The following is a 25833-nucleotide window of genomic DNA, read 5'->3' on the forward strand; positions in this document are numbered from 1 at the left end:
ACAGAATCAATAATATGATCATTTATCAGTTCATCCAATGAACAGAAAGCATAAACAATTATTAACTCTAGGAAATATAATATCTTCCTGGCCAAGAAAGAATAACCCCCTAACAGTAAATTAAGGAATAGGGTAAAAGCATAGGTAACTTTTGATCGAAGTTCAAGACAATAAATTTGATAAGCACATACACAAGCAATATGTTTTCAAATACAAACCATACTTTATTGATTATATACTAACTCATAACTAACACAAACAAGACTCTATTGATTATCCTAACAACTAACACAAACACACGCGCACGCACACACACACATTCATACAGGTTGCAGAAAGGAAGAGAGTAATAAAGAAAGGAATACAAACAGAAGAATGAGTTTGGGAAGAATGGGTTTAAGGGTAAGAGGAAGGAAATTCCGAATTTCTATATGCACTTGTAAGACATGACATGAACGAACCATCAATCATTAATTTAACCCTTCTATCGTTTCTTAGACAGGTTATTACATTTATCAAAACACCAGTTAAGATTTTAGTCTGGAGGTAGTCTACTTGCGTCTTTGCTTTTGCGTTCCTTTTGGGAATTCCTTTGGTCAGCGTCAGGGTTCGTTCGTTGGTTATGGTCTCCTCGTGCCTGGATAGATGGGGCGAGGACCAGTCACGTGTGGCTGGCGGTCGCGGATGGTTGATGCGTCTTTGAAGTTGAAAGCGTGCGTTGCAGCCGTGAATCGTGGAACGAAACTTTGCAGCAAAACTTAACTTAAAACCGAGACTTTCAATCGGAAAAGAAGAATAACACAAAAGAAAGAAAGAAAATAAGATACGGAAAGGAGCTAGATGACTGGAAATTGAATCTAACCCATATCTGATATTAATTTGGGTTGATCTGCTCGTCTGTTAACGTTACATGGTTACTAAAACCATCGTCTGCCGTCTCCGTCTTTGTTCTGCACTCGTTGAGAGCTCTTCTGTATCAGAACATTTTGAACGAACTAACTTTTGAACTCCCGAGAGCGAACTTGGAGAGAGCGCTTCGAGAGCAGCGAGAGAGAGAACTTAGTTTTTTTCTAAGGTTTTAACTAAAAGTTTTGCCCCCCCCCCCCTCTTGAAGAGATCGGACCAATTAGACACTGTTCTTTGTTTTCACAGTCATAAATCATGTATTCCCTGAGGGTTTTTTCTAATGAAACTAAAAGACCAGATGCAGTTTAGGCATGATTTCGAATTATCAGAATATGAACATTTTTAAACAGATTTAATTCCCGTCATCTTGCTATTTGTGTTCGTAAGATAGCATTGATATGAAACAGTACACACTTCACACATTCACACGTCTAATAATTATAATTATAACAATTACATGAATTATATGGGATCAAAGCATATTAAACGGACACATATATATCGTAGAAACACATAGAATGATGTATGATGTTTTTAAGTCCGTTGAAAATTGTTCTTGAATGAGTTTTATGGATCTTGATAGGTAAAGTCTTTTTGGTGTGCAAAGTTTAGACATTCCAATCTGAGGTCATGGATAGTTCTTGCTGAAGAGAGGTTTTGTTCATCTCTCATGGGACCAAGATGGGGTCCGTTGGCCGCAGGGGTCAGCAGTACCATTTTCTGAACTGATCCGTCTTGCAAAACTATCAAACGTTGACCAGTTTTTCCTTAAGTTAACCAATAAAAATGTCTTTGGTAAGCAGACTTTCTGGAGACTGGATGATTTATGGCTCTGGTTCGTGAGGACTCTTGTGAGACCTTGGTCTCTGTCTTTCTCTTAACCAATCAGTAATTTCGGCAACAAAGATAGTATTGACCAGTTATTTCGTTAGTGCTGGGGGTCAGTTTTAAACAGCCCGACTGGTTGGCGCCTGGCCCCGATGACCAGATGGATGAGGATCATGAGACGTTCTGAACAAGTCTTCCCCCCCCTCATTCATCGAGAAGCAGAGAATTTGAATTAATATTCAAAAAGAAGATGAGTCGGTGGTTGGTTCCTTCTCATTGTTGTTACATATCCCCCCTTCGGTCACTGATGGGTTGAGTAGAAGTCATCGGTGAACGCTGGAGAAATGAGTAGAGGAAGCAAACACAAACAGCAAACAACAAGACAACACCTCCATGACTGGTCACTTTACTGGTGCAGGGCATTAGATTACCTAGGCATAAACAGGTTCACTCTCTCAATATAGTTAATCACGTTGAATAAAGTTTAGTTCAATTTTAGGACCGTTATCCTAATTTATTTTGGGATGGTGATTAATCAATTTTGTGACTAAATTTGATTTGTTTGTTTTCTTCTCTTCTAAATCGTTCTAGGCTTGGACCAATTTACCTTTCAATTTGTGATACGAATGATGCAGGGAGTTCTCTGGCTCACATTCGTTTTAAGGTGACTTACAAATATTAGGCGTGGTGTGTCAATCCTATTATTGTGACCTTGACCCTTATGGGGTGGACAGGCCTTTTACCTAATAAAAGAAGGAAAGGAAGGAAGGAAGAGGTAAAACAAAACAAAGCAGTTGAGTGTTCCTCCGGATATGACTTGTAACTACTGTTGCACAGCTAAGGTGTCAGGGATCATGATGTAATGAGAGGTGTTCTCAGGTGTACTTGTTGGATGGGTAGTTACCATGTTTCCTATGGTAAGTGTAGCTAAGTTGTTAAGCTAGTTTCTGAAGTTAGTTTCTATCTGTGGGGGAAAACATGTTTGTTGCATGTTTTGCATGGCAGAGGTGGTTAACTTCTGTATGTTAGTGAGTATGTTAGGGGTGTTGTGTAGTACATGTATGTATGTATGCATGTATGTATGTATGTATGGTCAGATCTGTTTCAGTCTGTTTTGCTCCCCCCTTTGCTTGATGGCTGAGCTTTGATGAGCTTGCTGCCTCTTCGCCTTAGAAAAGGGATCTTCTGTGATCTGCTGGGGTCAAACCAGTAAGGCAGGAAGTTCTCTGGCAGACATTGGGAGGCAGTTTGGCATGGCGGCGTGAAGCTGTGGTGCAAAACTTTGTCTCCGTTGTTGCATTCCTCCGATGATGCCTTCTGGTTGTAACAGACTTTCTGACCTTCGGTGCTTACTGTTGTTGCTGTAACACACACATGGTTCTTGGGTTTGGAGCTTGTATGGTGGTTTCTTTATGAGTGATGGGTAGCCAGGATGGTGTTTTCTGGTACCTCAGTGGTTGACTGTGAGAGACCACTTTGTTCTGTGTTGCTGTAGAACAAGTGGTTGTCATCTTCGTTATGAAGGTGTATCAGATGAATCGGTGGTCTCCCGTTCCGTCCTGTTTTCTAGGAACACTTCCAGTCGCCTCATTAGTTGCTCCATGTCTTCTGAGGTTAAACTGTCTTGTTCTTGGGCATACTCAGTGCTGTGCTTAACTGAGTGGTGCCGAGGTGGGTTTCCTGAGAAGCGTGGCTGGTCCCATGGCTTTTCCATGTGGTTGGTGTGGTAGCTGTCATCAGCATGGGAGTCACGTTCTCTGTGCTTCTTACGAAGAACTGTGGAGTTGTCGTGCCACTGGTTGTCTTCCAGTGCAAGGCTTGTGTCTTGGCTGAAGGAGTTTGAAACTGTGGATGTTTTCAAACCTTTCTTTGAGGACATCTTCTGTTTGATGTGGGCCTTGTGTGTCAGGTCACGTAGCTCCTGAATTGTCATTGTGTCTGCACAGGCCTCGAGACCTAGATGATGACTTAATCCAGGGTGCAGGTTTCTCAGAAAGAGGTTTTTGAAGTTCACATCCTCTTCTTGTTCAGGTGAGTTATGTGCACCAAAGAAGGCTTGTCGAAAACGGTGGTAGTAGGCTTGAGGAGTCTCTTGTCGACCTTGTTTGGTTTCCAAAGCGATTAACACACCGTGTTCCGACTCTGGGCCTGTGAATTCCTTAATCAGTGTCTCACATAGCAGCTGGAAGTTTGACTTGACATGAGCAGGTTGTCGGTCTAGGAAACTTCGTACCTCTGAACTGGATGTCGATCTGAGGAGGTAGAACCTGTCTCTGTCAGTCACATGTGGTCTCACCTCTAGGTGGAAGTTGATATCTCGGATGTGGGACTGGATGTCCGGGCATTCCGTGGAATTTGGGTTGAATTGAGTGATATTCTTAACCAGCTGGTTGAGATCTTTAAAGGTCATCCCCTGTACAGCTTTGGAGTCTGCCTGGATGAGCTCTCGTTGTTTGTTGGCAGTGAACAGTTCTGTGGTGAAGGCCTGTGACGTTTTGGGTTGTGGCCATTCACTTCTTTCCCTGTATGCCAGTTCTTGGATGGAGGACTCTGTTCTGCTCAGCAGTGGTGATGCTGAGGGAGGTCTCTCCCTTCTTGGCTCTGGTTTCTGTTTGAAAACATGCCGGAGTTCATCTCTGACCGCGTAGAGCTCGTCGTTGGCGTCATCTCGCTGTTGGGTCAGATGGTCAATTTCAGCACTGCACCTTTCCAGGTGGTCTTTCAGAGCATTAATTTCAGAGTTCTTATCTTTAATATCAGCTTTAGCTTTCTCTAGCTGATGTTCAGCAGACTGGAGTTGGTTTGCCAGGTGCTTCTGGACAGTCTTTAATTCTTGCTTGTCACGTTCAGTGACTGCAAGGGCTTCTTGGAGCTTGTCAACTTGTTTCTTTGTTTCTTGCTCCACTTCGTCAGGCACTTGAGCTTTCGCTTTGAGCTGGTCTGTGCAGTGTTGAGTGTGCATCAGCTCTCTCAGGAACTCAGCAGTCTGACGCTTGAAGTCGTCCTGGACTTTCACTTCCAGCTTGTCCATGCGGCTTTGAGCACGTGTCAGCTCCTCCTGAAGGTGGGTGATGTGCTTGTCGCTTAGTGTCAGCTGGGCTGTGAAGGCATTGCTTAGGGAACAGATGATCTTGGTTAGTTCCACGTGGTTGTGGTTCTGATTCTGGCTTGAATCATGTGTCAGGAGTCTTCTCAGAATTATGATTATTATTAAAAATAATAACAGTTCAATTGTCTTTGGTGTGAGGCAGTCTGTGATGCCTCTGAGCCAGGCGTCCACGTCAGTGGGGTTCGTCGTCCACGGCATGTTGGCACGCTGGGGTGAAAAGACTGACACAGATCTGTGTGGGGTGTAAGCCTGTATGGTTGAACAGCTAAATGTTGTCTAAGTGACTGTACAACAATAGTGAAGTGTTGTAATGTCTAAGTGTTGGTCTCAGTGTAGACAGGTAGGCTAGTGATGTGGAAACTTTGTCACTCAACTAAGTGAGGGAAAGAGAGAAAAAGGTTAAAACAAATCTCAATTGCAATGTTTTTTTTTTTCAATGGGAGAAATATTTTTTTTATAAATATTTTCTATCAATGAAAAGCTGGTTCAAACTCGTGCTGAGGACTATGTCACTCACTGAGTAAGGGAAAAAGAGAGAGAGGTTAAAACCAATTTCACTAAAACAAGAAAGAAAATTCTTAAGTGGGAGAAATATTATTTTTCTCGTAAATGCTTCCTATCGGTGAGAATCTGTTTCCAGAAAGGTAAACAATATTATTGTTTATGTTTACAAGGAAAAATAATACAATAATAATGCTGATACCTTTTTCCGAGTTTTACAGGATTGACACCACACACCGTCAGTTGGACCGCTTACAGCTGGGATGCTATGAAGGCGACGGTTGCTCAACACTTGTCTCTGTTAACTGATCTTGGATAAGATGTTAAATTGTAAATTGTGTTTACAAAGACAGAGAGAGTATGGAGAACAAGAGAGGGTTTGATTACAAATCAAATACCTAATAATTGTTTTCTTTGGAAAAATTATCTCTCTTTCTTTAGACTCGATTGATGGTTCTTCCAGATTTGTTTCCCACAAATGTGAAGGATGGGAAGGCAGGACAGAACAGGAAGGATGTAGGAAGGAAAGGAGGGAAGGAGATTGGATCCACAAATGGCTCTGGAGCCTTTGTCAACCTACGAGTATAGAATTGATAGTTGCCAACAACTAAACATTCACAAATAAAACTTTGTAAGAGAGGTTTATCTCTGATTTATTTGAAACTTGTAGTGAGATGCCAATGTCTCCTATTGAGGCTCAGGTGTTTCACTCCCAAGCTAGGAATCAAAAGAGAAATTTAGAAATTATGAAAATTATGAAATTAGATTTATTAAAAATAAATCTAGAAATCATTAGAAATTACCTGTTTAGAAAAATAAAACTTCAATCTTGATTTAATATTTCCCTTTTTTTAAATCAAATTAGAATTTGGCAATTAATAATCATAAACCAGTATTTTCTTTTCAAGTAAAATGCAGGTAAATGAAATTAATAATTGTGAACCGAAATTTCCTTTTCACAGAAAAATATGGGTAAAGTATGAGACAGGTAAAATAGGAAAGAAGAAAAACCCAACAGGTGTAACAGTCGAGGTGTTTAAATGGTTAAATCACTTTAACGTTGTTCAAACAGACACGGTATTTAACCACTGATGTTAATACTAATGACAAACGTAGATAATGCTTAAGGCTTTATCATATAGGTTAGGCCTCAATTGTAAACAACTACTTAGCTTAGCTTTAGCTTTAGCTTAGCCACAAATGGGTTTTGTTTCAGTTTGTTTACACTGTGGCGTTGGTCAGAGTTCACCCGGAAGCGTTGGTTAAGACTTCCGTGTCACGATTGTAACTATGGCGACAAAACAACGCTAGTGGGCAAACATGTGAATTGCAACAGTTTGTAAACAGTTACGCATGTGACATGAAATGTCGGCGCATTTCAACAATGTTCAAAGAAATATGCACGTACAGTTGATAATATTACGTGAAATGTCGGCGCATTTCAAACTGTACAAATGGGACACCACTCGTAGCTGTTTTTACGACGTGGGGCTTCACTCAGTTTGTTAGGAGTGAGATTAACTTTAAAGGGCAGCTTTGTGCTGTAATAGATGGAACAATTATAGCGATCTCTGTGGATCGTCTCTGTGCAATTTTATCTGAGCACACGAAGACAACAGGGTTTTTAACTGTTGGTTGAGTTTCAACGTCAAGCTTTACTTGAATACAACTTTAAATAATTCCTATTCAACTACACTCGGACATACGCAGTGTTTACACGAGAATTAATTGAACAGACACAGATAAGCTTATCGTTTATCACGGGAATTGCCGTGGGACACGCACGGACAACCTGAGAAATAAAGACTATTCTGTGAGGAGAATATTCGTCCCAGTGGAACACGCACTGAGTGACGATCAGATAAGGAGTAACGTTCACGTTAGACGAGGGACACGCTCGTCCGTCCTTTACATGGTTCTTTTAATTACTGCAGTTTTAATTTCATTCAGCTCTCTGACTGATACAAACACACATAAGTTACAGCTTTGAAAGACGCTGGAACACGCAGACGTCAGTACGCTATAATCAAAGTATTTCAGAGATTGAGGGACACGCTCAATCCTTACCTTATCATTGTGTGAGATTTTATATCTTGGGTTATTTTACTGCAGTTTACAATAAAATAACACGGGAAGGGAGGCAGACTAGGCTAGAGTAACAGCTCAAGCAGCAGACATCCATTCAAACAGAGCGCGCGGCGCGCGCTGCATACGTCATACACACAGACTCTCAGAGGTTAGGATCTCTCATCCGCATGAAAATGAAAATATAAATTACTTCGTATATGCTTACAATTTAGGTTAAACTGCCCGCATTCTCCACCATAAATAATGTAGCGTTTATACGCCCACGTATAAATATAATTAATTATTATTCATAACGAATTATGATCAATAATTAATAATTTAATTATTTTCAAAATTTACTGTAACAGAATCAATAATATGATCATTTATCAGTTCATCCAATGAACAGAAAGCATAAACAATTATTAACTCTAGGAAATATAATATCTTCCTGGCCAAGAAAGAATAACCCCCTAACAGTAAATTAAGGAATAGGGTAAAAGCATAGGTAACTTTTGATCGAAGTTCAAGACAATAAATTTGATAAGCACATACACAAGCAATATGTTTTCAAATACAAACCATACTTTATTGATTATATACTAACTCATAACTAACACAAACAAGACTCTATTGATTATCCTAACAACTAACACAAACACACGCGCACGCACACACACACATTCATACAGGTTGCAGAAAGGAAGAGAGTAATAAAGAAAGGAATACAAACAGAAGAATGAGTTTGGGAAGAATGGGTTTAAGGGTAAGAGGAAGGAAATTCCGAATTTCTATATGCACTTGTAAGACATGACATGAACGAACCATCAATCATTAATTTAACCCTTCTATCGTTTCTTAGACAGGTTATTACATTTATCAAAACACCAGTTAAGATTTTAGTCTGGAGGTAGTCTACTTGCGTCTTTGCTTTTGCGTTCCTTTTGGGAATTCCTTTGGTCAGCGTCAGGGTTCGTTCGTTGGTTATGGTCTCCTCGTGCCTGGATAGATGGGGCGAGGACCAGTCACGTGTGGCTGGCGGTCGCGGATGGTTGATGCGTCTTTGAAGTTGAAAGCGTGCGTTGCAGCCGTGAATCGTGGAACGAAACTTTGCAGCAAAACTTAACTTAAAACCGAGACTTTCAATCGGAAAAGAAGAATAACACAAAAGAAAGAAAGAAAATAAGATACGGAAAGGAGCTAGATGACTGGAAATTGAATCTAACCCATATCTGATATTAATTTGGGTTGATCTGCTCGTCTGTTAACGTTACATGGTTACTAAAACCATCGTCTGCCGTCTCCGTCTTTGTTCTGCACTCGTTGAGAGCTCTTCTGTATCAGAACATTTTGAACGAACTAACTTTTGAACTCCCGAGAGCGAACTTGGAGAGAGCGCTTCGAGAGCAGCGAGAGAGAGAACTTAGTTTTTTTCTAAGGTTTTAACTAAAAGTTTTGCCCCCCCCCCCCCCTCTTGAAGAGATCGGACCAATTAGACACTGTTCTTTGTTTTCACAGTCATAAATCATGTATTCCCTGAGGGTTTTTTCTAATGAAACTAAAAGACCAGATGCAGTTTAGGCATGATTTCGAATTATCAGAATATGAACATTTTTAAACAGATTTAATTCCCGTCATCTTGCTATTTGTGTTCGTAAGATAGCATTGATATGAAACAGTACACACTTCACACATTCACACGTCTAATAATTATAATTATAACAATTACATGAATTATATGGGATCAAAGCATATTAAACGGACACATATATATCGTAGAAACACATAGAATGATGTATGATGTTTTTAAGTCCGTTGAAAATTGTTCTTGAATGAGTTTTATGGATCTTGATAGGTAAAGTCTTTTTGGTGTGCAAAGTTTAGACATTCCAATCTGAGGTCATGGATAGTTCTTGCTGAAGAGAGGTTTTGTTCATCTCTCATGGGACCAAGATGGGGTCCGTTGGCCGCAGGGGTCAGCAGTACCATTTTCTGAACTGATCCGTCTTGCAAAACTATCAAACGTTGACCAGTTTTTCCTTAAGTTAACCAATAAAAATGTCTTTGGTAAGCAGACTTTCTGGAGACTGGATGATTTATGGCTCTGGTTCGTGAGGACTCTTGTGAGACCTTGGTCTCTGTCTTTCTCTTAACCAATCAGTAATTTCGGCAACAAAGATAGTATTGACCAGTTATTTCGTTAGTGCTGGGGGTCAGTTTTAAACAGCCCGACTGGTTGGCGCCTGGCCCCGATGACCAGATGGATGAGGATCATGAGACGTTCTGAACAAATCTTCCCCCCCCTCATTCATCGAGAAGCAGAGAATTTGAATTAATATTCAAAAAGAAGATGAGTCGGTGGTTGGTTCCTTCTCATTGTTGTTACACCTATATGGACTAAAGCTGCGTCCGAAATCGTGTACTATGGGAGTAGGTACTACATTTAAATTAGAACATACTAAAAAAGTGCGCTCTATATAGTTTGAATACGGGTAGTATGAATGGAGTCAGGACGTACTGGTATTACGGTTGGTATTGTCACGTAACATGCGCGGTCACATCAGCGCGAAAATTTAAAGAGCCCATTCCACTGACTGCACTTAGAGCAATGTTTTTAGTTCTTTCCGCTTTCGTCTGTGTTTTTACGTCGTTCGTGCTCACAATTCTGAGTCGTCGGTCAGCTGCTCGCAGATCACGCCTTTGTCGAGAGCTTTGGTGTAATTTCTCAAATAAGTTAAATATCATTTAGCCAATACATTTTACCTCAGAAAAAAAAAAAAAAAAAAAAAAACACACACACATAAACCTGTGAACAATGACAGATGTTGATTTTTGGTAAGGAAAAAGTAATTTATTTGCTTGTGATATTACCATCAATGAATAAACATGAATGAATCAATAGTATGTGTGTGTGTATCTCTGTTGATTCATTCATGGATGGCAATATCACAAACAGTGTGTGTGTGTATATATATATATATACATATATACATGTAGGGTAACACACTGAGATCAGATACAAAACACACATATACACACACACATTCATATACATGTGTATACATGAAGACTTCAGATGTAAAAGAAAAAAAAAATCTTCTTAAATTAGCATTTTTATCAAGCTTGTATATTTAGGTTCAGTAATTTCACTTTATTGACAAAGGTCCTTTTCATTGCCATTAAAGTGAAATAACTGAACCTAAATATACAAGCTTGATAAAAATGATCAAACTAGAAGAAAATTCTAGTTCTATATTTTAAAGGACAAGTTCGGTATTTTACACTTAAAGCCCTGTTTACAGATCGTTTCTGATGAAGTAGAACGGTTAAGATTAAAATGTTGACACATGCTGCTGTCCCGAGAATTTTAGGTTTCTTTCGCTTTCCTCCCCACCTACAGAATGGCTGCATAGGTGCACTCGAACAAATCCTTCCTAAAACGCATTAAACTTTCGTTTACAAAGAGATGAAACTCACCGAGTGGTCAGGGGTGTTCACTGATATGCTCATACAAAAATCGCTGCAAAAGATGCTTTCCAACAGTTTTTATCATAGTTTTTGTCCAACTCCATTGACTTGTATTGAAAGAGCTGTGTGAGGTACGGTATTACTCCGCCGCTTCTTCTTCTAATTCTTCTGTGTATTCAATGAAATGCCAGTGGTTTGCTTGCAATTGGCAAAGGTGCATTATCGCCACCAACTGGGCTGGAGTGTCTATTATTCAAGCTCTCAACGGAAGAATCTACGGGTGTGAGACGTTTGGAAAAATAGATCCACAGTTTTACAACGAATGGTAAAACACCTGTTGGAAAGCATATTTTGCAGTGATTTTTGTATGAGCATATCAGTGAACACCCCTGACCACTCAGTGAGTTTCATCTCTTTGTAAACGAAAGTTTAATGCGGCTGCGCTCTGGTGCGCTCCGGCCAGGCACGGATTAACGCACGGGCCTACTGGGCACTTGCCCAGGGCACTGGGCCAGCAGGGGGCCCTGTCAAATTTACTGTGTCTCTTATTTTATGTGATTTTTTTTTTTTTTTTTTTTTTTTTTTTTTTGCAGTTGCAAAGTATTAACTAGTAAATAAATCAAATAAATAATTTTAATGTATTGCTGCGCTGTTGAGAGGGACATCTAGAGGCGAGTGAAAAGCATTGCGTAATATAAAAGTCACGCGTAGAAGACGGTTACTCAAAAACCCAAACAAAAATGAGTTTAAAACCACAACCAAGTGGATCAATGAAAAGAAAGCACAAAAAGGACAAAGAAGCAAGAGAAGCTCAATTACTACAAAAGCTACCAACAATCCCAAATAGAAAAATATTTTTCTAGTCGACTAGTAGTCATTCATTTAAGCAATTAGTCGACTAATCTCACATTAATATTAATTTCTGCTTAAATACTGAGTGCATAGAGGCATATAGCCTATTCCGCGCTCAAGCGCATGCATAAATCTTGCCGCAAAAGCACCGGCAAAAGCAGGCTAATTATAATATAGTAGTAGTAGTATCTTTTTATTCAGACTCGGTCCATCCAAAAAAAATAAAAATATTTCCAAAAAATAAAAATAATACAAATACAAAAAAACAACACGAAATACACAACACAAAGTTACAAATGACTCGTTTTTAAAAGACACTTATACCAGTGTTCCCAAAACTGAGACATGCAGCGTGTGGCACTGTACCCAACATTCACCAGCACCACAACAACTTGATTTACAGAATCATTCAGCCGACAAATGAACCTGAACATCGCTTTTCGCAGGACAGACTGCAGTGTGTCCACTCTGGTGTTCACAAACAACTCACTCGCACAAGTTGATCTGGGCTTTTTTAGTAACATCCTCAGAGCGTCATTGAATGCTACTTGCAATTTCTGAAGACTAGCTTTTTTATAGTTCAGCCACAGATGTGCAGTGTACAAAGGCGAACAGTATGCTTTAAATAGGGTCAACTTGACTCCAGCAGTGCAGCAACCAAATTTGCGTACCAGAACATTTGCCCGCACATACAGCATACGGCACTGACGATTAATGTCATCGTCATCTGTAAGCTGATCTGTAATCAGATGACCAAGATATTTTACTTTACTGCAGATATTAAGAACATTACCTGCGAGCCTAAAAACAGGAAAGGTTAAATGTCTGTCTTCTGCGGTTCTGCAAATCATGATAACACTTTTGGAATCATTGTAGCCTACTTTACATCATGTTCTTCCCCAAACGCAGAACATATGCTAAGAAGATGCTGCAGTCCAGCTGAGCTCGGGCTAAAAATCACACAATCATCTGCATACATAAGATGGTTCATCACTGTACTGCCGACCATACAGCCAGTTTTACCTCAGTTTAGATTATATGATAAATCATTCATGTAAAAATTGAATAAAATGGGGGATAAGATGCTCCCTTGTCTTACTCCATTACTGATATGAAAAGGCGCCGACATACAGCTGTCCCATTTCACTTGCATGGTCTGTTGGGCATACCAATATGATAGGATTCTAACAATGTATTTAGGGACTTCTGCTGCATCCAATTTTTTTAAATAATTTCCAATGATTCACCCGGTCGAATGCCTTAGATGCATCTAAAAAACATATAAAAACAGTTGAGTTTTTTCACTTATAGTTGCTTAGTAGTTCCTTCAGAACATATATGCACATATCCGTACCATGCTTTGGTTTAAAACCAAACTGATTATCTGCAGAGATAATTAATTAATCAATCCTCTCAAGGAGAATTAATTCCACAACTTTTGATAATATATTAGCTAGGGCGATGGGTCTATAGTTGTCTGAGGAACCCACTTTTCCTGCTTTATCTTTAATCACAGGAGTCAGCATCACAGACATCATTGAGTCTGGAAGAAAGCCATGGATCATGAAGGCAGTAAAGCCTAGTGCAAGAAGTGTATACAGCCGTATGCTTGCATTTTTTAGATGTTCAGCCGAGATAGAATCAAGGACAGTTGATTTATTAGCTGCTAAGTTCCCAATAGCTTTTGTCAACATTATCTACTTTAAAACATTTAGTCTGTACACAATTAAACAATTTTCTATAATGCATTCGCCAGAGCTCAGCAATAGCATTTGCACCAGGGACTCCATCAACTGAACATGGTAGTGAGGGTTTGCAGTTATTTGTACGTTTCACCTCTTTCCAGAAATCATTATTTGTGTTGTCTAAAAGTTTCTTGGCCATAGCTTCTGCCCTCAGATGCTGCTCATTTTTACCAATGAAACGTATTGCATATTTACATTTTGCATTTGTGCTCTTCTTAAATTCAAAAACAGGTCCCTGTTTTGGTTTACCAGCCATTGCCCAGGATCTAGTAGCTTCACGAGCCTCAGCATAGAATTCAGCCACATATGCATTCCAGCCAGGCCGAGTTTTTCCTCCCTTTTTATGCTTAAGAAGAGACTTACTATATATACTAATATGTCTGAAAAAACGATATACTTACTAATATGTCTGAAGAAAAAAAAACCTAGGCATTTTTATTGTTTAATAATAAAAAAAAATATATATTTATAAATCAGTGTCGGCTGCAAACATTTCTATATCTGCTCTGTAAAGTGGATGCGCCTTTAGAGAGAAATGCACCTTTCATATCATATCAGCCTAATCAGCCGGTATTTGCTTTCGATTCGATTTTTTTCGTTTAAAGGTGGACATTTCAAGCTTTATATAGAAATATTCATCATGTCTGTGAGGCTATACACTGTGTTTCAGTTCATTTTTGAGACGCACTCCAGTTCACGCCACGGAGACCAAGAAAGCGCGCCCTGTTTGTTTTCTTTTATTTTACAAAAGCACAACGTTTTCTTGTTATTGTGAGTTTACAAAAATAAAAGTAGCTACTTGCTACTGATGCATTATTCTTTTCTGTATATGACCAGAAAAGATTGAGTATTTCAAGTTGTTTCCACTGTTGATAGGAAAATGCAAGTGTTCGTGCCGACGCCTGCCATGCAGTGCGCACTGCACACTCCGCACAAACACTTTGGATATGAATTTATCTATGTTAAAGTTAGAGCGAGCTGCCATGCCAGACGGATAAGTCCTTTTCATGTTTAACAAATCAAATCATGCATTTTCTACCTACCGCGAGTAAGCGCTGCACCAGTTTGAAAAAGGTAAAAGCATAACGAGCGTAACGAGAGAGGGGCCCCACTAAGGGGGATGCAGAGATGTTGCTGCGTCTTTATATTAACATTTCTGATTGTTTAAATTATCAGCCCCCTTAAAATGCCTGGCTTGCCTGCCCTATTGTGGCGCCTGTGCATACAGGTGCAACACTGTTGTCCAAAAAATTGGTGAAGGGGGCCTTTGAGAAATCCGTGCCCAGGGCACATCATCGCCATAATCCGTCCCTGGCTCCGGCCCAATTTAACCTATGTATATGGTAATAACAATATTAATTTAGTTCTACTTAACGGTTCCTGAACGCTGTAACTAACAGCTGCCCAGCCATCAACACAGCCGCGTGTGATTTGTTTTTAATACGAGCTGCACTAGGTCTATTGTAATACTATATCTGTATTCTAAGAGTTATTATTACTTGTATGGATCTCGTTAATAACTTGACAACACTTAAATGTGTATTCTTACAAGTTAAAGAACAAATGTTTGTGCAATTCCTTTTTTTTCACCTTTTATGAGGCAAAAAACAAACAAAAAACTGTCTGGTAAAAAGTCACTGTGGCGGGTGGTCAAAAAAGTTAATGTCTGCGTGAACCGGAAGTTGCAAACGACTTTTCTCCAGTGTTGTGACGTATTTCCCAGTGAAAAGGCATATTGAACAGAGGGCAGGGTTTTACTCTAGCGCTCCTCCTCTCCATCTCTCGCTCATAGCAGACTAACGGTTTGAGGGGAGTGGTTAAGCGTGGTTAACCGGAAGTAGTAGGTCATCCGGGTACTTTTCGCCTACTGTTTTTCGAATTCTATAATTTCGGACATACCACTCTGCTCGCGTACTGTTTTTCGCATACTATATAGTAGGGAAGTATTCGATTTCGGGCGCAGCTTAAATGTGCATAGGGCGCCCTCAGGCTGCTGGTATGGATTGAAAACACAGTACATCAGAGTATCCAGCGCTCATAATGATTACATTGACACATTTGGGTATAAATTCAGTAAATATTATATAGATTATATAGAAATATGATGTAAATCTATGAGAATCTATCAATATTTCTCCAAATCTGCACATTTTTGAGCTAAAGCCCTGAGGGACGTTGTTTTGTCAAGAGTTGTCATGACGACAGCACAGGAGTTTTTTTCTGAATGGGCTGACGCTCATAATTCATATTAAAGGTATCGACTCATTTTTTCATTACATAACTCCTGACACAAATTAAGACATAACTGTCACTATAAGTTTCTCAGAATACAATAGTGATCAAATACTGAAACTTGAGTCATATATCTTTTTAATGATGTATAGTTTGTCAAGGTAATAACATTAAATCTGATAGTAACTTTGAACTATAAAAAAAAAAAAAAGCTTCAGTGTGCCGGTGTTACGGATCAACTGGGGATCATGTTAACTGGGGGAACGCGCGTGCATGCAGATTTACCTGGATTTCCAGCAGATGTTAGACGGCTACAAATTCGTCGCAGCCATTTTTCACGGATCCATGATTAAAAACTTATGTTTCACCAGTTGTATACACACTGGTATGCATAATAAAGCGATTTGTTTTTGAAGTGTATATTCCTGCGTATTTGACGCAATTTCAAAGAAGTTTAACATACTTTAGTGTCAAGCTTAGAAACCACGCCTATGTTAACATGGGGCATTCGGTTTCATTGGATGAACAGACTTGTCAGCGCACTTCAGAAGACTCTTCTCAAAATTAGTGTATCATATTTTCTGTAGTGTGTTGTCATGAGTTCTAATCACAAATAACAACAGATAGGCCTGTCGCGATAATTAAATAACCGTCTGATCGCGATTATTTGATCTAACCGCGATTGTTTCAGACAACCGCGATTATTGCGCTCTTTTATAGGCCTACGGCACAAGGGGGAGTCATGGACCAAAATAAATAGACAAGCACTAATTACGTTTTCCAGCAATATATTCAAAGTCATCTGAAGCCATTCCATAGCTTAATGTGAGGGACAGCAGTATATTTACATTGTTAAATTAAAGTTCACAAACTCGTCTGCAGCTGTCAATCATTCCGTTCAGCATTCAAACTCTGCAGCTGTCAATCATTCCGTTCAGCATTCAAACTCTGCAGCTGTCAATCATTCCGTTCAGCATTCAAACTCTGCAGCTGTCAATCATTCCGTTCAGCATTCAAACTCTGCAGCTGTCAATCATTCCGTTCAGCATTCAAACTCTGCAGCTGTCAATCATTCCATTCAGCATTCAAACAGCGCGCGTCGTCAAGTTACGACAGGATACACGGTAAAACTTTCTCCAATGTGACATTGACGTTATAATGCTTGATCTGTAGATAAAGGGCTGTGGATTTGCATAAAATGACTTTATTTTGCTGGAGTTTTTTGCTGTTTCTAAATGACTCGCTCGCTACCGTGTGCCTACACAGCACAAGGACTATGAATTGGCATCAGACGCACAATAACTGGAGTTTAAAACTGTGAAGAAACAAATGATCAATAAACTGTTGGACTGATATACACTAGGATTTGTGCCCTCGACATTTCTTCGCTTTGTGCCGTGAACTTTTAAATGCGCACTTGTGCAGCTCTGCGCACTGTGACTCCATGTTGCATTAAGCACATCATTCTGCACCCGCGATGCGCATACGCGCTTTGTTCCGCTCTGTTTTGAAGCGCATCATATTATCATGGTTTGTGCACATTTGTTTTTATTAACATGTTTAGATTTTATTAAATTACTGTGCAGATGTTTTCAAAAATTACTTTTTGCTGCTGATTTATACACTCACTAAGTTTAATAAACAAACTGTCATAGCTATTGAATATATTTATTTAATATTTAACCCTCTGGGCTTCTTCGCCCGAAAACGGGCGAAAACTTGAATTGTTTCGAATTGTTAAATTTTTTTGCTTCATCGGATGGGGGTGAAACTTGGTGACTTTTCTTTTATTACCTATATGAACACACAAAAAAATCAAGGAGATGATTCTGATATGTTAAAGGGTCGTAAAAAAAAAAAGTCACACTTAGCTTCCTCCCGCCCGAAAACGGGCGACATAGGAAATGAATGGGAAATACGAAAAAATAGGAAAACTCAGAGAAACTTTTGGTGGTACAAGCTACAGATCAGCCACTGTGCTGAAAAAAAGTGAACAGCAATGAAGGGGTGACACTCTAAAACAGGGGTCACCAAACTAAGGCCCGCGGGCCGACTCAGGCCCGCCACCCCCCTTTGACTGGCCCCCCAGCCCCTCTGCCCCCCACCACTTGAATCGGCCCTATGAGGCAATCCCCAAAAGTCGTTATGGACGGTACGTCATGGTACGGGCGTCACAGTTTGGTGCATACATTTACACAGAGAATACACGGTATAAAAATAAATGAAACTTGCGTGCAATTTAATTAATGTAATGCGGAACTACTGTTAGATACGCGGATTCTTAGGGACACCTAATCTGTAGCTCCACCTCAGCTCTGAAGCTCTGAAGCAGGCTGCGGTGTAAAGATTGCAATGCTGGAATATGTTGAGAGAGAGGTGTGGGCGCGATCGAAAAGTCGTAAAGTGTTTACTTATATTTGTGTGTGTGTGTGTGTGTGTGTGTGTGTGTGTGTGTGTGTGTGTGTGTGTGTGTGTGGCGCAGCCGCGATCGAACAGTGGAAACATAAAAACATACTCCGTCATTTAGTTTATGCAGGACATCATTCAAACTGCAAAGTGTTTAAGTTACTGTGAATTACATTTTTAAGGAAAACAAATATATTAATCTGAAATGTAGCAGATTAATTTTCAATTAATTCAGGTCCAATTACCAACCATATCAAGGTATTTTTTTAATTGAATTAATGAACTAATTATATAAAACTATTGCCAGTGCACTACAAATAAACTGGTTCTATGCCTTTACTTTATTAATAAAACTTATTTAAAAAAAAATACAAGGCTTAAAGGAGAACTCCGGTCAATTTTAACATTGAGCTCATTTTTTTGTACATTTGGAGTGCTGTCAATACAGAGAACAACGACAAAAATCGGTGTTGCCTACACCGAGTTATTCTATTTTTAATATTTGCACTGTGTTATATTCAATAGGGCAAGTACTAAACCTGCTTTTAGGCTCTTAACATCCTTGATGTGTCATTACAAGTGCACAGAAAATGTAGTGATTCCTTCTGAGTGAACACGAGTGGATCTGACTGCAGTAGATGTAAAAGATATGTATAAAAATGATGTTATTTAAGCCAGCGCAAATACCTGTTTACATCCTGTTTTTCGGTTGAAGTCCAAAGTAGTCGATTGCCGAGTTCACGCGCATAGGTTTAGTTACCTATGATCACGCGCGTGAACTCGGCAATCGATTACTTTGGACTTCAACCGAAAAACAGGATGTAAACAGGTATTTGCGCTGGCTTAAATAACATAATTTTTATACATATCTTTTACATCTACTGCAGTCAGATCCACTCGTGTTCACTCAGAAGGAATCACTCACATTTTCTGTGCACTTGTAATGACACATCAAGGATGTTAAGAGCCTAAAAGCAGGTTTAGTACTTGCCCTATTGAAGTCAACAGGGTGCAAATTTTAAAAATAGAATAACTCGGTGTAGGCAACACCGATTTTTGTCATTGTTCTCTGTATTGACAGCACTCCAAATGTACAATAAAATGAGCTCAATGTTAAAATTGACCGGAGTTCTCCTTTAAGACATTTATTTTTCTTTTGGTGGTCCAGCCTGAGACATGCACAAGCCTTCTGCATTTTTGTTTTGCTTTTCCCTTCATTGTACCCAACCGTGATGTCTGAACCGAGGTATGAACCGAACCGTGACTTCTGTGTACCGTTCCACCCCTAAAAGAGAGTGGAGAGTTTTCAAAGAACAGTGGACCAACGATTATTTGTGAAGAATAACTTTAAATAAAACAAAGCGTGAAGACTCGATTACAACTTTTGCAAACCACTAGTAAAGATAAACAAATATGTGCCAGGAATCAAGTGTTGATATAGTAGTGTGGATATAGTAGTGGGGATGGCTGTGCCAGGCTAGTAATCTCTACTACACAATGAGGCCTGCTGGTGGTCATTTTGGTCTGGGTCATACAATTCTATGTTATATAGCTGACCCGGCCCCGGCCCCTCCATCACAGTCAGGAACGATAATGTGGCCCCCAGAGAAAAAAGTTTGGTGACCCCTGCTCTAAAACATCAAGAGTGCAAAAAAGACACCCCCCCCCCCCACACACACACACCCACACACCCACACACACAAACACACACACACACACACACAGAGAAATGAACTGGTAAGACTGAAACAGCAAATTTTGCCCCAAACTATATAAAAATTATATAATCATAATAACTCCAAAACTATAGCAAGGAGAGTCAAAAGGTAGGTATCGTTTGAAAGAACTCTTTTTAAATTTTTTGAAAATATAAATTACATTACATTTGGACATTGTCCCGCCAAGAAACGGTGGATAAAAGACAATATATATATATAATTTTTATTATGATTTTGCATATCTTTCATATTTGTCATGGAATAACTCAGAAAGGAAATAAGGTAGGAGGAAAATTCTTTTTTAGTGAAGTCCCCCTACATGTTAGCTGCATCTGGATAAAAAAATAATATTTTTGGATAAAGGAATCAAAAATTACAGCATTTTGAAAAGAGATAGCCTTTTTGTACAGTCTTTCACACCCCCTCATGTTCAATTTTTTCTCCATGAAGAATATCTTGTCATAAAAGCAATAGATTATGTTAATTTTGGGCTCATTTTAATTGTAATAATATGCTGTAAAAAATGAAGTGCCATTTTCAATTATCTGAGAATGTTTCATGAGCTGTATGATGTTTTTGACACATTGCAGTACATTATTTTATAGATTATGAAAAAAAGAGAAATTCTATGTATCAGCAAATAACTCAGCAATACTTAAGAGTTTTTCAAAGTGGATACATTCACTGTAAAGTTCAGACTCTAAGCTTTCAAATGACATCGACTTTGTGTTTATCAAGGCAAGATTTTTGAAAAATATGGTAATAAATATTTTCGCAGCTAGGTGGCGCCTGCTGGCGGTACACTTGGTTTTAGAGGGATTACTCAGCACTCGTTAGGAATTAATACATTTAATTAGATGCATTAAAAAGCTGAGATTCTAAGCTTTAAAATGATATATAATTTGTGTTGTTCCATTCAGTGGTTGATTAGTAATAAATTGTTTTCTTTCCGAATGGGAATAAATCAAATAAATAAATAAAAAAGCTATAGGCCGCCTATGGGCGGTTATAGGACATGACACAAATTAATACATTTTGAAGCCACTAGGTGGCGCTCTTCTCACTTGAAATATTTTTTTTTTTTAGGCCTGCACTCTAATTTGATGTGAAATGTTGCATTTATTGAAAAATAAAATAAAATAAATAAAATAAAAAAATATATATTAATTCTAATGGAAAAAATAGCTCATAAAAATTACATAATTAATGCAAAGTATCATAAAAAATTCTAAAAATTCTATATAATAATCAGAAAACATTATAGAACAAAACAATATTTGATTGGTTATCCTAGGACAAAGTTAAGTACAATTTTAAGGCTTCGCCCGTTTTCGGGCGGGAGGAAGCTAAGTGTGACCCAATTATGAAGAAGCCCAGAGGGTTAAAGGTGTTAACTGTAATCTTACACTGCATAATGATAACTTACAAAGGATTAAATTCATCACAATTATTTAATGAATGAAGCACAAAGCCCTAAAACAGACAATTAATCGGCATAATCGCCAAAGCCCTAACACAGACAATTAATCGTCAAAGCCCTAAAACTGACAATTAATCGGCATAACCGCAATTATTTTTTAGACAATTAATCGTCAGCCAAATTTCATAATCGTGACAGGCCTAACAACAGATGTAGATTAAATAAAAGTAGCTAGACTACCTAAAAGAAGCATAAATTGCACAGTCATTTACATTTTTTTCCAGTTGCATTTATTGATCTGCATATAGCCTAATTTTATAATGGATCTATTTTAGATTCTTATCAGCTTATTTTACTCTGCTGATTATATTAAGATCTCTTTTCTGTACAACCAGCTCTGACACCTGTATCCTTTTCCCTGGACATAAAGCAGCTATGCTTATAGGGTCATGAAGTTAATTATCTCATGAACTTGTAACATTCAACAGATTTATAAAATAAAAAAATAAAAACTAATTTTGACTCTTCTCCTTTCAGAACAATTCTATATAGCAAATATAGTAATATTGAATTGTACATTGTGTCAAGCTTTCCTGTAGCTCAAACAGTAGAGTTTTGGCGCTTACAACACCAAGGTCAAGGGTTTGATTCCCAGGGAAAGCAAGAACTAAGAATGTAAATGTGTAGCTTGAAATGCAATGTAAGTCGCTTTGGATAGAAGCGTCTGCCAAATGTGTACATGTACATTATGCTCAGTAGGAGCATGAACTTGAATGTTGTGTATCTAATGTCTTGCATTGGACATGTAGAACACTTTGTCTTTAGTGATTAAAGTCCTGTGAAAAACACTGAGAGGCAACCACAAATTGTATTACTGAAATAAGCAAAACATATGATATAGTGATAATGAATTATTACAAATATATACTGATATTCTCTATGGCTAATATACTCATAGGCCTACATCACTAACCTCTTAATCATTTGTCACCTCACACGAATACCATGACCCTCTCTAAAACAAGAGGAAATGCTTTATTGTTTACTTTTTTGCTGACCTCTTTAACAAAAGAAATATGACACAATCTTTTTATGTAATATAAATTTAAATTATGCCAGTTCTCTTCATTTGACTGGTACCATGAATCTCATTAACATATTCTCTTTACTTGTTATGAATCATCACATCATGTGCTTTCATTATTGTTGTCTGCTAACCGTTAGGAACAGATTAAAAGGTCTCTAAATGAAGTGTCATTGTTGTTAGGCCATATACTGCCACAGCAAATGGACGCAATTAAAGTTAGACAAATCAAAAACTTTGCAGGATAACCAATATCCCGATTGCTGCTCAAGAAAGGAGCGTGATTATATAAAGAGGAGATGTGAAAATTTCACAATGAAGGGTGATGGTGTGTTAAATTGTTCTTAAAAAGATAATACAACTGTGACATTTATTTACTAATATAACTACATTAGATGGAGAGTAGCATAGGTATTAAGGCCAAACTGGCCAATGGGTAAGAAAAATGTATACATATACATTACAAAACAAGTAACTGTTCTTCATAAACATGTAACTTAAGTCTATAGTTTGTTCTCCCTTCCTTAGATTGAATGTTCAGAATGTTGAAGGTGGGACTGTGTGGTCAGATCTTCCACTGTTGGCAAATACAGCTGTCCTGCATGCACATTTGCCAATTTTTTTTTTTTTTTTTTTTTGTTATTGTTGCTTTCATACCTGTTAGCTAATAAATATGTTTGTTGAACATTCCCTGAATAAATGCTGTGGGTAATTCACTGGATCCATAAGCTATGGCTTCTCAATTTTCAACACTCTTTAGGAATATTTATGGAGTCTAGCCTACTGTATGCTTTATGCTTTAATTCATTCCTCAGTAACATTAAAATAAATAATAAATAAATGCTTGACATCCCTTTTACCACAGCAGTATTGCTGCTCAATTTAAATTAAGCCACAAATTGGCATCATAACAATAATCTGCGAATATACATGCACTGCAAAGACACAATGTCAATAGCATAATTTATTGGATCAGTGGTTCGGAGTGTGTATCAAACTGCCAAAGTCACATGATTTCAGTAAACGAGGCTTCGTTACGTCATAACTGTTTCAAAACGTTTAAAAATGTCAATGGTTCACCACCGGGGGGCGATGATCTCTGTGAACCCATGAATCATGCAGATTCACTGAGACTGAACAAGTGTTTGTGGGTTTTACCTGATCTCTGATCAGTTTTATACATTTGTAGACATTTTAATTAGACATTAGTATAATTAAAAGGAATAATAGTGGCTAATAGTCTCTTATTGGCCTGTTTAGCATAAAATACACTGACACTGCCTCACGGTGCAGCACTAAAGCAGATGAACTGCCTTTTACAAAACTTGTTTGATTGTCTTCTGCTTAAGGAAATACTTTTAGTCCTTAATCTGATCATGTTAGTTTATCAGAGGTGTCAAAAGTATTCACATTCATTACTCAAGTAGAAGTATAGATACTAGGGTTTAAAAAGACTTCTGTAGAAGTTGAAGTATCAACTCAAGCTTTTTACTCAAGTAAAAGTATAAAAGTACTGGTTTCAAAACTACTTAAAGTATAAAAGTAAAAGTAATGTAAGGAAAAAATGCCATTAAGGACAAAAGCTTAGGCCGCACCACAGGGGCCTTTATAGTGCACTACCCCAGCTCCTCAAAAAAACACATTTTTCTAAAGGCCATATTTGACTGTAATTATATTAAAATGTTGATGTTGAAAAATTTGGGATGATGCACTAGGCTACCTGTTTCAGCTGTATATATGCCCATAGAACATTTATTTTCTAAATAAATAAGCTAAATAAGCTGAGGAATCAGGAAATTAATAGGATAATGTATTAAGGTTTTTAGTCTATATTGACCTTAACAATACGTAAATTAATTAATTCTGTAATGTTACAAATAACTAATAAAGGCATGGTGGCAGTTTAACAGAGACTTAACTTTACTCCGCTCATAGTGCAATGCAATAGTGCAATACTGTCTTGTTCCTTGCTTTTTGAAGAAGCCAAACACATGTCTGCATCTTTCATTAAAGGGTTATAGTTCACCTAAAACTGAAAATCATTTACTCACCCTCAAACTGTTTCAATCCTGTATGAATTTCTTACTTCTGCTGAACACAAAAGAAGATATTTTGAAGAATGTCGATAACCAGACAGTGGATGGACCCCATTGACTTCCATAGTAGGAAAAAAAAAAATACTATGGAAGTCAATGGCTACCATCAACTGTCTGGTTATCGACATTCTTCAAAATATCTTCTTTTGTGTTCAGCAGAAGAAAGAAACTGGTTTGAAACAACTCGAGAGTGAGTAAATGATGACAGAATTTTCATTTTTAACTAAGTGAACTAATCATTTAACAGAAATTAACTGTTGGCATATGTTTCACATCAGTACTGTCTAGTTTGTCCTGTTGGACACGACACACAGCAATACTGTCAAGTGTCACTTGTGACCATTGCTCTGAGCTGTGTTTTCAGTGTCCTAAGAGCACTGAAACTTCTTTCAGTCCAGCTGATGATTTGATCAACAGGCCTCTCATTTCAACAAGACCAGCCTTCAACAGACCAAGCAATGTTATTTTTTCATGTTTTATGGGGACTTTTTTTTTATTCCTTAATCTGATCATGTTAGTTTATACAGTTATTCTTTGTTCATGTTAGTTCACAGGGGATTTACTAATGTTAACAGAAAACTTTTGTATTTAAAAATGTATTAGTAAATGTTTAAACTTAAGGTTATTAAATGCTGTATAGTATTGTCCATCATTGGTTCATGTTAACTAATGTAGTTAATGTTAACAAATGAAACCTTACTGTAAAGTTTTAGCAAGTAGACAATGTGTCTGAAAACAACCGACATAAACACATTTGACCCAGTGAGCAAACCAAGGGTGACATTGACATGAAAGAACCTTAAAGATTAAATGAAATGAATGTGTAAACTAACATAAATAGATCAACGCTTTCAACCTTTGTATTGTTACAGTGTTGGTAGTATATTTAAATGAACAATGTGTAGTCTTTCTCCATGTTACCTTTACCTTGATATCCCTGTTTATTTGTCAGCAAAAGTCTGCTGGATGAAGATGAACACGTTAGTTGATCATCATAGATCTGAGTCATTTTCTCTTTCTGTCTTCAGTCTGAGTTATTGCAGTATTACAGAGAAACAGAGTCTCATCCTGACTTCAGCTCTGAAATCAAGCCCGTCACACCTGAGAGAGCTGAACCTGAGCGGGAATACACTAGGAGACTCTGGAGTGAAGCGCTTATGTGCCGTACTGAAGGATTCACACTGTAAACTGGAGAGATTGAGGTCAGTCACATTCACATACAAGAATCAAAATGCTTAAAATCACTTCAACAGTTTAAACTAAAACACTTTAACACTGTATTTGTGCAAACTTAGTATTTTGTGATCTGGTGAAATAAAGATGAAGATCTCTCTTCCTCTCCCTGTTTTATGTGCTTATGAAGATGATGTGACTTTACAGAATAAAGAGTTTTCTTTTCTT

At 38.1% G+C, this 25833-nt stretch overlaps 1 protein-coding gene across 1 annotated transcript in view; it reads left to right on the top strand.

Annotated features, from left to right (window-relative positions):
* The window catches only part of LOC307159631 (uncharacterized protein), a 732752-nt gene that overhangs the window by 296423 nt on the left and 410496 nt on the right, over positions 1–25833 (top strand). The window contains exon 21 of the mRNA XM_079873101.1: positions 25461–25634. Coding sequence (XP_079729227.1) covers positions 25461–25634 — 174 coding nt within the window. The remainder of the gene's footprint in view (positions 1–25460; positions 25635–25833) is intronic.

The sequence above is a fragment of the Squalius cephalus genome, assembly GCF_949319135.1.
Source record: "Squalius cephalus genome assembly, chromosome: 1".
Classification (NCBI taxonomy): domain Eukaryota; kingdom Metazoa; phylum Chordata; class Actinopteri; order Cypriniformes; family Leuciscidae; genus Squalius; species Squalius cephalus.